This window comes from Peromyscus leucopus, chromosome 8b, assembly GCF_004664715.2.
Source record: "Peromyscus leucopus breed LL Stock chromosome 8b, UCI_PerLeu_2.1, whole genome shotgun sequence".
NCBI classification, from domain to species: Eukaryota; Metazoa; Chordata; class Mammalia; order Rodentia; family Cricetidae; genus Peromyscus; species Peromyscus leucopus.
The window spans coordinates 3934139-3949081 of record NC_051086.1 but is presented as its reverse complement, the minus strand read 5'-3'; the positions used below and the strand labels follow the sequence as shown (position 1 = coordinate 3949081).

At 45.5% G+C, this 14943-nt stretch overlaps 1 protein-coding gene across 1 annotated transcript in view; it reads right to left on the bottom strand.

Moving 5' to 3' along the window:
* The window catches only part of Dock2 (dedicator of cytokinesis 2), a 419098-nt gene that overhangs the window by 31091 nt on the left and 373064 nt on the right, over positions 1-14943 (bottom strand). Inside the window, exons 35-39 of the mRNA XM_028894904.2 lie at positions 13044-13200; positions 11359-11399; positions 8499-8589; positions 7546-7665; positions 3706-3795 (exon numbers count right to left, since the gene is read on the bottom strand). Coding sequence (XP_028750737.1) covers positions 3706-3795; positions 7546-7665; positions 8499-8589; positions 11359-11399; positions 13044-13200 — 499 coding nt within the window. The remainder of the gene's footprint in view (positions 1-3705; positions 3796-7545; positions 7666-8498; positions 8590-11358; positions 11400-13043; positions 13201-14943) is intronic.

Here is a 14943-nt window from a genome sequence, read left to right as displayed (position 1 = left end):
CATGCTCAGCGCCCATGCCTGCTGTGCTCGGTGTCTCGCCTGCAGGGGTGCGTGACCTATCTCACACTCAGGCCGTTCTTGTGAGCATCTCCAGCGCTTTAAGTAAGGAACCAGCAGCTGGTGGCCCGGCCACCCCTGCTGTACTCTGTAGCAGGAATCTTAAAAGTTCTTATTAATAAAATCAAACCCGAGGCCAGTTATTGGGGTCCATGCTGGTAGATCAGAGAGACAGAACAAGCCACAGCCATCTCACCTTGCCAATTCCTTAGCTGGTCCTGTTTCCTCAGACTGGAAACTTCTGTGTCCTCATCCCAATGAATCTCAGCTGAACTGTGTTGCTCCAAAGCCTGAAAGCTTAACCAGCTGAATGCTTAACCAGCCAAAATCTTCTAGCCAAATGCCTTCTAGTTTCTGGTTCTCACGCCTTATATATCTTTCTACTTTCTACCACCACTCCCTGGGATTAAAGGCTGGCTTTCTGGGATTAAAGGCGTGTCACCATGCTTGGCTGTTTCCAATGTGGCCTTGAACTCACAGAGATCCAGAGGGATTTCTATCTCTGGGATGCTAGGATTAAAGGTGTGAGTGCCACCATTTTCTAGCCTTTGTATCTAGTGGCTGTCTGTTCTCTGACCCCAGATATTTTTATTAGAGTACACAATATTTTGGTGAACACAATACCACCACATCTCCTCTCTTTTTGTCTAAAATTAAAAAAAGCTTATAACTAATACAAGAAAAAACTATCCAATAAGTATATACAATATATACAGCCAAAACTTACATTAATGATGTCTAGTCCATTAACATGACAGATTCATATGAAAACTCCATTATATATATTAACAATGTCCAGTCCAGTAACATCTGATAAACTCAGACCAAAAAATTTTCATTACTTATCTTATTTAAAACAAGTAGTTCCTTTTTAAAAGTAGATTCCATAATCTCCCTTTTTATCTTATCATATCCATATTCTTTTTTTCTTTCATAATACATTCAGTAGTCTACCTTTTGTCATTTTTATATCTTCCCCTTTTCTTCAGTGTAGATTCAGTGATCTACCTATTTATCCTATTATTTCTTTATCTTTTTTCTCAGAGTAGATTCGATGATCTATCTCATATCTATATTCTCTTTTTCTTTTTGCTTTCTAGGGGTGAAGATATCTTTAGGGAATCTTGAAAAGAAAAATTTTGGGGTTAATCATCAAGTCCTGTATCATTTGTCCAGTCTCTGCATAATAGGAAAGTTCAGGGCTTGTTTCAAGTCCTTGTTCAAGTAGTCTGTCAGGCTGGATCATCTCAGCTAGCCATCTCGAAATTGTCCTGACCAGTTTGTAGTCCAAAGTCGATTTTTCCATGGTGTTAATCGGCTTAATAGCTTTATCATAGTCCATGTGGAATCATCGTTGTAGGATCCTGTCATCTTTTTGAAGATTTCAAAGTCACTGTTAGGCATAGTCATGGTTTCCTTCGGATTTTTTTTTTTTTTTTTTTTTTTTTTTTTTTTTTGCCTCCTCTGTGGTTTGGAGCAATCACAGTCTGATAAATGTCTGTCTCTTGGAACCATGAACATTCTTCCCTAGAACAGAAAATCTTCACAGCAATATCTCCCCACCATTTGTCTTGCCAAACTTTTCCAAACTGACCTTTGACGATGCTTTCTTGTAACACGATGGTCCTGTCAATTCTTCTCTGAACCAGCAGCAGTAAACCCTTCGTCCCAGGTAGCAGCATCACCGAAGTCACCAACACGATGAGAAGGAGCTGGCAATGTGGAGCAGTAGCTACTGCTTCCATGGTCCCACCACTGTTTGTGGTTCAGTCCGGGCTAAAGCTTCTCCCAAGCCTCCTAGGCCGGCCTCAAACTCGGGATCCTACTGCCTCTGTCTCCTTCAGCAAATCCTACCGGCATGCGCCACCACAACTGGCTGAGTGTAGCTTGGGCCTGAGCTGGGGCTCACAAGGCCACAGGCAAACAGCTTTTTCATGAATTCGTAACACGAACGTTGGGCGCCAGATGTTGCAGGAATCTTAAAAGTTCTTATTAATAAAATCAAACCCGAGGCCAGTTATTGGGGTCCATGCTGGTAGATCAGAGAGACAGAACAAGCCACAGCCATCTCACCTTGCCAATTCCTTAGCTGGTCCTGTTTCCTCAGACTGGAAACTTCTGTGTCCTCATCCCAATGAATCTCAGCTGAACTGTGTTGCTCCAAAGCCTGAAAGCTTAACCAGCTGAATGCTTAACCAGCCAAAATCTTCTAGCCAAATGCCTTCTAGTTTCTGGTTCTCACGCCTTATATATCTTTCTACTTTCTACCACCACTCCCTGGGATTAAAGGCTGGCTTTCTGGGATTAAAGGCGTGTCACCATGCTTGGCTGTTTCCAATGTGGCCTTGAACTCACAGAGATCCAGAGGGATTTCTATCTCTGGGATGCTAGGATTAAAGGTGTGAGTGCCACCATTTTCTAGCCTTTGTATCTAGTGGCTGTCTGTTCTCTGACCCCAGATATTTTTATTAGAGTACACAATATTTTGGTGAACACAATACCACCACAGTACTCCTTTCTCTGCAAACATGTGGCAGGGACAGGCATTTGGGAGAGTAAACGGATGCCCAAATGTTTCCAGATACAGACATCTTCCTGTGTATGCACACCTATTTTGTCCGCTCCAGGAGGTGTACGCTTTTCAGATGTTAATATCCTTGAAAGTGGTTTGCAGCTCACTCCACACTTCACAGGACCTTGCAATTGCTATTGGTCCCAAAGAAATCTTGATGTAGCACAAACATGTGAAGAGTTGCGTTATAGGGATCATTTGATGTGACATAGAACATACATGTGGATCTTGACAGGTGCCTGGGTGGTATGTGAATGTGCATTGGTAGTGCCCCGGCATGTCTCTATATAAACTCACACATCTGGAAGACTGCACACCTCTGCGTCTGCAAGCGTCTGCATGTTCAGGGCATATTGTCACTGAGTGTCCGTTGGTACAGGCCCATGTTTGTATCTGAGTCATCTCTTACATGCAGCTAAGAGCTCAGCAGATTTTAACACGATTACCACTCTAGCCCTCCATCCCCCACCCTAGCTGTTGACCTTCTCGACATTTTGACTCTCATTTTACCGTTTTCCTGGAAATGTCTACACTGGCCTTTATAGACCGAGTAGGGCGCCTAAGAGCCTGGCACTTGGCAACCAGGGACTGTGGGGAGTTTGGGGGGAGTATGAGGGGCCAAGGAGCAACTGAAAAGCTCTGCATTTCCCCTGGTGAGGCCAACTCCCTGCTAATTCCTAACCTCTGCAGTGTAGTCAGGGAAGGCCGGTCCCTCTACTTCCTATTTCCCCCACCAAGTCCTGAACATCGACATGCTAATGGGAACAGCCAGATGGGGAGCGTGTTAATGTGATTTATCTGTTCATCGAAAAGCACGAAGTTGTGCTTTTATTTAATTGGTTCGGTGATTTGTGGAACTTTTACTGCAAATGTAACAGAACATTTATTGGGTGTGCCACAGCTGCGCCAGCTGGGCTCCATCTAACAATGCAAGGGTGATGCTAACCCTGGCCTCACTCAGGCCCGTCTCCACCCTTCTGTTTCCCTAACCCACGGGCCTCCCTCTTCTCTGTCTCTGAGACGAGTGAGCCCTTTGCACGAGTCTCCGGGCAGGTGGCTTTCGGGGGAAGCCTTACCAGGTTCTGGCTGAGCAGCTCATAGTCAAAGATCTCCATCTCATACTGTTCGGCCAGCTCTTTGCACAAGCTGATAGCCTCTTCCCACATCTACAGGATCATCATGGAGACAAAGGTTAGAGGGGTCTTAGCTTCCAAAGACTTGAGCCTAGCCATGGCCCCCTGGAGTTGCACTGCAGACATCCTCTTACCCAGACAGAGCAAGCCTGGGACTTGGTAGCAGTATAATTTTTCCCTGGCTTCTCATCCTGCTCCTCCAATGAATAATGGAGTGGGCTGTTTAAATGCTCTCTGATTCTTCCCAAGCACCTGGAGAGAAGTCACTAACGGCATCCTCACATTCCAGATGATAAATGGAGGTTCATCTGCCCAAACATGAGTGGGCTTGGAGGCCAACCTCGTGGGACATGACTCGGTTTGCTGCTTTGTAAGTGCCTAGTGGCTGATAACCACCCCCTAAGTCCCTTACCTCCCCAGTGTGTAGCCTAGGCAGGGGAGGCATCAGAACCCTTTTCTAGAGAGGAATGGTTCTCAGTGAAGTAAACAGATTGTCAGCATTTCTGGGGATGGAGTTGGGTCCCAATGTTCAGTCTCTAAAGTTCTCCGCTACCAGCCAATGCCACTTCTTAATGGGGCGATGTGGTTCTGGAAGGCAGTAGGGAGCAGAACCAAGGTGGTGGCAGGAACGTACTAGAGCATTAACACTTCTAAGGTGGGTCTTCTCTGTCTTTAAAGTAAACTGAAAATATCGACCTCAGATATGCAAAGAAGTCCACTCGATTTTATGCCAGAAGCCAAGATCATCCCCCATCTTGGACTGCAAGGCATCAGTATGCTCTGCAGCCAGGCGTGGGGAGATGCAGGGCTGGCTGGAAGCTTGACAGTCTCAGAGGATACCCATTCCCATTCCGCACTGGGTTGAAAACAGAAAGTGCACCTAAATGGAGAAGCTGGGGGCGGCAGGGGAGGAGAGAGTGGAGGCTGCCAAAATTCATCGTGAGCTTCTTAACAAAAGTGCTCTCTGCATCCAAGCATTAAAAATAAATAAAACCAAGTGTGAAGCAGAGGAACCATGGCAGTAAACCCCAGACAGCTTAGCGAGCAGAATAAAAATGCTTTATGTGCCAGGAGGACCCCCGTTTGCAGGCTTTACCCTGAACATGAAGGTTGGGTAATGATCCTGGCTGGGCCAGCGCACTATTGGACACAATGGGGGAGGGGGTACCTTTGCCAACTTCCCACCAGTACAGGAACAGAAAGAAGCAACAGGGTCCCCATGTGCTAAGAGCCTTCTAAGAGGCAGAGAGGGGGCAGGCAGTAGTCAGATGCCCAGCATTTCCTCCAGTCCTCTGGGGCCTTTGACTGTCGTTGATCTCATTGGGCTTCACACATTGGTTATGGAACAGTGACTGGGTTCTGGGAACAGTGCATGGACATCCCTCTGTGTGGTCACTGAACAGCTACAAAGATGGGGAAGACAACATTTCTGTTCTCATGAACATCAGAGGGGAGGCAAAAGGAGGTGGGGAGAACTGTTGGGTTTGGGGAGGCACTATATCAGGTGGTATCAAGATAGACTCGTGGAGGGATAGCCACTGTGTGTGTCTGTAGGGAAGGAAAGCTGAGGGGTGCTAAAGAGTTCAGGATTTATTCTAGAAGCTTCCATGGCAGTGGCTTTCAGGGTGAGCTGAGGCACCATCATGTTCCCCTGTTCCCACCCTCATTATTGTGCAATACCAAAAGATAACATGCAAAATCTGATAGTGATTGGCATGTCTGCTTTATGAACAAGACGATAAATGCTTTGAGCATAGGGCATTTGTGCCTTTTTCCTCTTTGCTCAGTCCAGGGTGGCTGAATCAATTGCCAGCTGGAGACAAACCTTATCCCCTCTTGGGGCTCTCTCAGTGGGACTGATGTAATCAGCAATAAACAAATAGAAAGCTCTTATTTGATGGCTAGTAGGGCAAGAAGTTCAAGAGGTGGCAGGGTCTCTGCCCTCAAGAGGCTTATAATCATAAATTCTAGGACAGTCTTTTCCAACTGCTGAGCCTTAGGAATTTATAAGCCTTCTGTAGACATTACCTCATTTCATCATTCTGGAAAAGGTAGGAAGAGCAGACCAAGACAGAGGCGATGAACTGAAGAGGCAAGACAGGCCTAAACCAAGCATCCAGTGGTATCCCACGAGATGGTGAGAGATCTTGCCAGTCACATGGAAGCAGGGCTACATGTGAGCCAGAGGGCTTACAGAGGGCTTCCGAGAGGAAGTGGCACACACTGGCAGCAATGGTGGCACTTACCGTTGAACAATGTGACATCACTGCACACTAGCTACCATGCTGCCATTTATGACATTTCCCCACCTGGTTTTCACCTTACAACTAAGAAACAGGTACTGTTAGTCTCTCACTATGGTAGAAGGAGAACTAGAATGCCAGAGGGGCCAAGCAAAACTGTGGATAGACATGAGGGATGAAATGTTCAGACATAATGATGCTATGCTGTGCTGTGTTGCCTACAGGGCAGGCAGATGGTGGCATTCAGGCTGGAGATGCCTGAAGATCTGCTAGAAGCCGTGGCTGGGTAGCAGCTGGTCTGCTCCATTTCCTGGGCAATCCTGTTAGAATCCTTGATGAAAAGGTCAATGATGGAACAGTGTCACTTATGAATCTACCCATTTACTCAACACATATCATTGGCTCCTGCACATAAGGTTAGCCACCAGGGATCCAGCAGTGGATGAGCAAAAGTCTTTGCAATTTAGGGATTTCAAAGTGAGGTGCCAGATAGTAAGCCAGTAAATCCCAAGTGAAGGAAGTGCTATCAACATAGCATAGTGCTTTTCTCTGGAGAAACAAGAAGGGTGGCTCAGGGCATGGATGCTGAAGGTCATCTGGGATACTCTTGTGACATCTAAGTAAAACTCTGAACAGTGAAAAGATCCAACCTCCCAGTGGACAGCTGTGTAGGGGATGCACCAAGCTGGGCAAAGCAAGTGCAGGGTTCAGGTGTTAGAAAGAGCTCAACATAGAGCATCCTCCTCAAGGATGAAATGAGAGAGGTGCTTAGGGAATCACATGGGGGAGAGTTATGTAATTTATTCTATGTATAATGGGGAAGTCATTGAAATGATTATTCACAGGTACCTTGGTTAGCTTGTATTGTCAACATGGCACAACCTAGAGTCATCTGGAAAGAGGGAAACTCAACTGAAGAATTTCCTCCATCAGACCGAGGAGGCATTGTCTGTGAGGTCTTGTCTTGGCTCCTAAATGATGTAGGAAGGCCCAGCCCACTGTGGGCAGCACCGTCCCTAGGCAGGTGGTAACTGGGTTGTAAAAGAAAGCTAGCTGAGCATAAGCCAGGGGGCAAGTCAACAAGCTGCATTTCTCCATGGTTCCTTCCTCCAGGCTCCTGTCATGAGTTCCTGCCATGACTTCTCTCAATGATGGGATGTAATTTGAAAATGTAAAAAGCCTTTCCTCCCTAACGTGGTTTTAGTCAGAGTGTTTTTTATCACAGCAACAGAAAAGCAAACTAGAACAGGTAAATGGCATGTCCTAATGTATGTTTCATGGCCCCTTTGCCTTCTACATGGTGGATGCTCTGGTAGGGCTGTAGAGGAAGTAGGGAAACTGCTTAGGATCTGCTGCAGCTCCACAAGTGATGTTTGTAATTAAACAAAGGTGGAAAAGAGATGGAAAGAAGTGATCAGACTTCAGTTGCAGATAGAGAGCTGGCTGGACCTGAGGGTGGACCAAGGACAGAGCACAGGAGAGACTTGTCCTTCCCGGTGGCCAATGTCCCCACATTGAGAGGAGGGCAGGCTCTGATTACCTTTCCTTTGTCAAAGTAACCTATAATGGTCTCATAGAGTGTCTCCTTCAGCTGCCGGTGGGTCTGGGGATGCTGCTGGCCTGTCTGCATGACCTGTGACGCACACTGTTCATCTGACCACTGCAGAGAGAACATAGGGAGGAAAAACAGAGCAAAGTGGCAGCCAAGGACAGATGTCTTCCCAGGATAAAAGGCAGAAACTACCCTCTCCAGGTCCTATCCTTTCTCTCCTGTCCCCATCTCAGCTCATCTTTGAAAACCTGGGGCTCCATTGGTAGAGATGCATCATGGGTATGTGTCCTCAGGATGCTTGGAGGTTGCCCTCCAGCAGCACTGATGATATAAGACAGAGCAGGTGAACTAGTGACCGTGAGCCACGAGAACATCTCTGACGAGGAGCAAGATGAAGTCTTGCGGACACCTGCTAGCCTCCCCAGGGTCCCTGTGTCTGCGGTCAGACAGATGCTGTCTGCAATTTCCATTTGTGAAGTGATTCTGATTTTGGCTAAACTGGACATTTTGACTTTCTAGTGCTTCTATAGTGTGGAGTTTGTAGGGATTTTCTCTAAATCCTAATGAGACATGGTCTCAGTGCTTCAAAAGCCAAAGGAAAGAATTCTTTGCTTTTGCAGCAATGTTCTCTAGATACAGAAAGCAGCTCAGTGGGCATGCTAATGACAACAGATTGGATAGTATATACTATTGAAAATATATGTCCCGGGGACTACTGCAATTATTGAAAGTAAAGGTCACTCAGAACCTCTGGTGTGCAGGTGAAATGGCATACAGAAGTATGCTGCCAGGTTGGGAGTATGGGGGGCACCAAGAAAAGGAAAATTCATTCAATTTGTTCCCTCCTTTTGATTCTTTCTTTCATTCTTTTTAAAAAACACTCTGACTTGCTGTGAGGATCTGATGGGGGTCTCAGCACGGACGTCTTCCTGGGACAGTACCTTGAGAAGCCAGGTGTGGAGGAGGAGCGTGTAGGCAGCCTCTGTGTAATTGTCACAGTCCAGGTGAAGATCGCGGAGTTTGTACAGGTATCTGTTTAGGGAGAAATGGGATGAGTTACAAGATGTGGTAATAAGATGTCTAGTAGGGACAGGAAGGAGCAGGACAAAACAAATGGGCTCTTGCGCAGGGACGTCTTCAGTCCAGGTGGCCAGGCTTCTACGTGGGTGGTAATGATAGCATCTGGCATTTGTTGGACCCTTAGTATGCACCAGGTACTATGCTAAGTGATGCCAGGTACTATGCTAAGTGACTTCTCCCATTTTGCTCCTGAAACAGTTCTGAACCCTGAGGAAAATCCTGTGGAAAGGAACTAAGAGCAGAACCAAGAGCCAAGGTGAGGAGCCCTAATAAGTTGTTGATAATTGATTCCACATTTGCTATCGCAGGCAGTGAACTACGATTTAAGACCCAACGATACCAAGTAACAATGGACTAAAGATTCTCAACCAAAGAGTCAAAATAGAACTTTATTATAAGTTCATTTTCTCAGAGATTCTGTCACAGTGATGGAATGCTGACTAACACAAAAGACTTCTAGCCACACAATTGAGCTGGGAAGATGGTAATGGGGGAGGCAGCCTTGGCAGAAAGATTCAACTCACTCTGCCAGCATTGATCTTAAGATGAAAAACCTGAGGCCTATTAGAACAGAGGGAGAGAGAGAGAGGATGCTGTTTTTACCTCCGTAGCGATGCTCTTTCCTCTCTCTTCCCTAACCCACAATGCTCTGCTGACAGCAGTCAGCAGTGAAATTGCACATGGCCTCCATATAGAGTTTGGAATTTGGAAGAACCTATTCTATATATATGGCTCAATCCTATCTCATTGATTCCTGACCAGCCCATTAGACCCCCTTGATGTCTGAGCTCAACAACCTCTAGGAAAGTGTCCCAAGGAAGACCTCCCCCTGCTATGGTAACTCCTGAACTGACTAAGAGCCCCCACGCCTCTCCTTTGTTAACTTAAGGGCCTAGACATCTGCTATACAGCCCCAAAGAAGACAATTCAATTAGCTCACCAGGGCTACTGAGTCTGATGCCTCTGCATGCTTGAGTGGGGTACCATGGGGAACAGAGAATATCATAGCCACCACCCAATGAGGTGACAACTGTCGGAATGGAATGAGGGGACAATGTTGGGACAACTTCTGAGCTTTACAGGAAAAAGAACTGTTGGTTTTTATAAGGTCTCTAGATTTAAAAATGTTGGCAACTAATTAAAGGTGTTTTAAATACTATATTTGCCAAACAGAGCAGGCTTCCAGAACATCCATTGCCTGTCTACAACGTCTGGAGTGGCCAATATGGCGGCTTTCCTAGATTAACACAGGCCCCAATCTCCAAGCCTGTGGGGGTCTGGGACTTACCATCTGTGCTTCTGAAGTGGAAAAAGAGGAAGAGTTTGGATAGAAGAAAGCCTGTACAGGGCATGCAGCCTACAGTCTCTCATCTTACCCTCAGAGCAGAAGGCAGAATGATTTTTTTTTTAATAGAGAAAAACCATAACAGTGACTGGAGTGAGTCATCTCAAAAGGCTGCTCTGGCCCTGCAGACCCCAAAGTTTCATGTGTTACATGAAGCCTGTGGAATGACTTTTTCTCCACACAACTGGACTAAAGTAAATAAGAACCTAAAAGAAATAAAGTAAGAACCGAAACATGGTGGTCAGAGCAGAGTGAGTTTAGATGTACAGGGTCAGCTTTTGACAGAGCATGCATGGCTGTGGACTCACAGGAAGGAGCAGAGGGGCCTGTGGCCAAGAAGCCTTTGTTGCTATTTATTGTAGAAAAATGTTGGAAACTATGGAACAACACAGGATTGGCTATGTAAATGACAGCATATTCTAGAAAGGAACTTTTATGGTTTCATTACAAATGATGCTGAAATATATCTTGTCAAATGAAAAAAAGCAAGGAGTAAATTATTAGCAATATAACTCCATTTTTGCAGAAATAGCATATGCACAGAATTAGATGCATATATAAGCATAAGTCTGAAAAATAGGTAGGTATTTTAGAAACTTATTTCATATTTTGTTTTGCTAGTCTGTATTTTATGAGGTTTTTTGTTTTGATAAAAAAAAAGTCTGTGTTATTTTTATAATGGGTAAAAAATAACAGTAATACAGTTTTTTTACAGGAAAAATATGAGATTCTGAGTAAATTGGCAAAGGAATATTTTTGCTCCAGGCTAATGTCCTCAGAAAAGCTTCTCATGATAAACTTAAATATCTAGTAAATGTCTATCAGGAAGGAGACATCACGCCATGTGGTATTTTTCTCCCTTTCATTTGTTTATTTATTTTCCTATCACATCTACTTTGTTGTGTACATGTGTGTGGTATGTGTGTGGAAGGGAGCACACATGTCACCGCACATGTGTGGAGGTCAGAGGTTCACCGTTTCATTATGCGGATCCCAGGGATGAACTCAGTCTTCAGGGGGTTAGAAACAAGCACCATTACCTGCTAAGCCATCCCATCATCCCCTTGTCTTCCTTTCAAAGCCTGTTAGCCAAGGGCTTACCATGTGCCTGGGCCACGGAGGATTCCCCATGCTGTCCCATGGCAGAAGCATATGAGTGCACAGCTCAAATGACATGGTTTAGGGGCCATGCACAGAGTAGGACAACAGGCAGTCTGAGAGCTCCAGGCAGTTTCGTGGGGATGACCACAGGAGAACAGACAGTGCCACCAAGTCCTGGGAAGTTGAGAGGCATCAGAACACCAAGAGGTGGCAGGAGCAGTCATGGACGCTGAGCAGAGAGGTACAGAGGCCGAGATTTACGATAAAAATCTTACCTTATGTACATCTCCTCCCGGTTGTTATCTTTGTAGAAATTCTAGGTGGGGAGAAAAAAATAAAACAGTATTGAGTGCTTCTCTTTGCAGGGCTTTGGGGAAAGAGAATACGACGATTGGGGATGAGAGAAAGATGGCTGTTTACTATTTGGGAATCCCAAGAGGGAGCAAGAAGTTCACTTTGCTGAATGCACCCAACATCCTCCCTGGGAGGCTTTGCTCTGCAAGCTTCTTCCCAGCTGTAAGGGACAGAGCAGGCGTCTCAGTCATCACATATTAGGGGGTGCGGCGAGCTATTTGCTGGGCTGAGTGGCAGGTTGCCAAGACCAGGACAGTCTACTTTAAAGGGTAGCCTGGCTTAAATATAGCCGCTCAAAAGCCTATTCTAACTTCACAGAACCTTCTGGAGTTACATAACTAAAGCACTTGAACTTGACAGTGTCCAGTAGATAATACCCCAGGGCCAGCTTAGATGCTTTTTGTTTGTTGTTTTGTTTTGTTTAAAAAATTGCTTTTTGTTGTTACTGTATTTTGAGGTTGTCTCTCTATATAGCTCCAAACTGGTCTCAAATATATCATCTTCCCACATTAGCCTCCCGGGATTACAGGTGTATTCCGCTAAGCCTGGCTCTTAGGAGCTATTTACCATTTTTTTTTTTTAACTTATGTGTCTGTGTGAGGATATGCCACATGTATGTCAGTGTCCATAAGAGCCGTAAGGAGGTGTCAGATGCCACAGAGCTGAAGTTATTACAGGCAGTTGTGAACAGGCTGTTGGGAACTGAACTTGGGTCTTCTAGAAGAGCAGTAAGTGCTCTTACCTGCTGAGCCATCTTTCCAGGTAGGGGTTGTTTAGCCTGGTAGATGGCCTGGACTCTGCCACTGGAGGTCCTAGTCTTGGGACAATTAAAAACAAGTCCTTACAGATTCTGAGCCAATCTAAGGGCCACTGTGGGATATGAGCATCCGCATGCTCTTGAGGCTTAGGGAAGGATGAGTGACTTGTTCCAGGTCATGCAGGCAGCGGCTGAAAGTACTCATCTGCATGCCCTTCACTGACCTCAGTCCCACACGCTGCTCCTCTCTGATTGCTTTGGATGTCCCTGTCCCAGGAACATCCTGGCCTGGCTGGTGAGGGTCAGTTTTTCCAACCATCTCTTGACCTTCCTTAGAGAGACACTGGAAAACCCCTCTCCATGCTGTTTATGTAAATAGGGCCTGGTGGAGTTATTAGCATTGAATTCCTTTCTGCTGTAGTCAGGATTTTTAAAGTCCCTTTGGCATTCTGAAAAATCAATGGCAATATCTAAGCTGTTATAAAAGAGTCCACATCAGACAGGAGAGGCCACACAACGGAGCTGGAGGGGCAGGGTTTGTATTTTCAGCGCTCCAGGAATGGCAGGTGGCACGTGTAATGGCCTAGCGACAATGTTATCTTCCTTCTGTGGGATACATGAAGTCCTTAAAGGAGATCTGTGTACCACCTACTTCATATACAAGGAGACAAAGGTACAGAGAACCTCAAGACACAGAGCATAGATGCCGAGCTGGGATTTTAACTGCCTTTGTCTGAGTTCCACAGCAGTTAGCTCTGCTTCTCTTCCAGGAGCAGAAGGGAGACCCAAGCTTAGCCTGCAGGAGGATATGGATCCCACGTCGTCCCTGGGGACCTGGCAGTCACTCACCAGCAGGTTCACTGTGCAGCTCATCCGGTTGTCTTTGCTCTCGTCCGTCATCACTCCCCGGTAATCCAGCAACTTCTCCAGCAGCCCTTTCACCAAGCTCACAAAGTTCTCCACCGACTTGGCGATGGTCGGGTGCTCCGCTGCGCACTCCATCAGGCTGTGAGGAGAGAAGGCTGCTGTGTTCACACCAGCAAACTGTGTGGTTGTTGAGTGCGACACTACACAAGTGGCCGATGAACTCAAGCTCCGGGTTGGCATATTTTCTTCACCCAAAAACTAATCTATCCACACAGCACAACAAATATTCTTATATTATCAGAATGGGAAAAAATAAAAATTAAAAAAAATTCCCATGTGGCCAGTCGTGTGTGGGCAGGGGATGGTTACATTTACATCCACACTAGGAGTGTGGCAGGGTGACTATCTTGGGTAGTGATTTTCACAACATCGAGCAACACTTTATATGTGTATATCTTCTACTTCGTGATGTCTTCCCTATAGGAGTGTGCACTATAGAAATATTTCCAGAACTACACCAGGGTATATTTATAGGGTTTTTAAATTGTACCAGATAGTGAAACAGCTGGGACCATCTCAAGTGTCCATCAACTAGAAAATGGTTAAGTACATAGAGGTATTTTTCACACAACATGGTTCTATGAAGCCATTAAAAAGTATTAAGGAAGGAATTGGTATTGACATAAAAAGCTCTATAAAACATATGGCTAAATGAGATGTGTAAATACCCAAACAAGTTTATTTCTATTTATTTAGTTGTTTCAGAACTGACCATGTCCCTAGTGCTGTTCTTAGCATCATAAAAAGATGAACTCGTTTAATGTCTCATCGTGGTCTAATGAGATGAGATTCTTATGCATAGGGATACTAAGGGAGGGCAAGGTACCTAACTCGCTCAAGGTCACACAGTCGGTAAATATCAGTAGCTTGACTCTAGCATCCCTGTCTCAATCACCCAATACTGTGTGTTCGAGCCCACAAGGTATCAGGAAGGAGAAATACCAGCCACTGAATTGTGGTCCCTTCTGGTGAGGGGCCCAGGTAAAGAACAGAGGGAAATGCTGTTTCCTATTTAAGCATAGGAGTGTTGGCTGAAAAAAAAAAAAAAAAAAAAAAAAACCTTTATAAAATCAATATAAATTTTTTACCCGTGCCATTCCTAAAACACTTATCAGCTGCTAAATACCATACTAGGCATAGTGTGGTGGAGAGAGTGACACCAGTCTATGCCTGTCCCTGCAAGTTGGGGTGGGAGATGAACAAGGTAAACTTGGGACGGTGACATTACTCTCAATCACACGTGCCTGCCAGGTATTGTATAGAGCCCTTGAGAAATTCTCATGGCAATCTCAACAGCTAAAAATTCTTCCACCCCAGTTACAGAAGATGAAACTGGGACAGAGAAAGGTTTAAAGGACAGCTGGAAGTGTAAGGGGTGACCTTCGGAACAAAGCCAATCACATCGATTTGGGAAGAGATTTTTCCCACAGACATTGCAGTATGTTGTCAGGTGTCTCAGGTCACCCAAGCTGCTGGGTTTATTTCTCGTCGTTTTCCTCTGGGCAGTGGAAGTCCCCAAGAGATCTCAGGAGGAAAAAAATACAAAACAAAAACAACAAGGACTTCAGAGGGTCATTTCATTCCAGAAGCCATGCCTGACTGAAAGGAGGTGACATCTCCAACTGTGGCTGGGATCAAGTGCATCTATCTTCCCCTGGGGAAAGCACTTGTTCCCGGCTCTCAACAAGCAATCCAAAGGGCCTGTGATTTACACCTGTCTGGTTCAGCTGCAGCTGTACCTACTTCTCTGAGACAGGCACTTCCAGCCCTGCTCTCCCCTAGATGATAATTCAGCCAGACTCTGTCTAGCATTTGGTGTGGA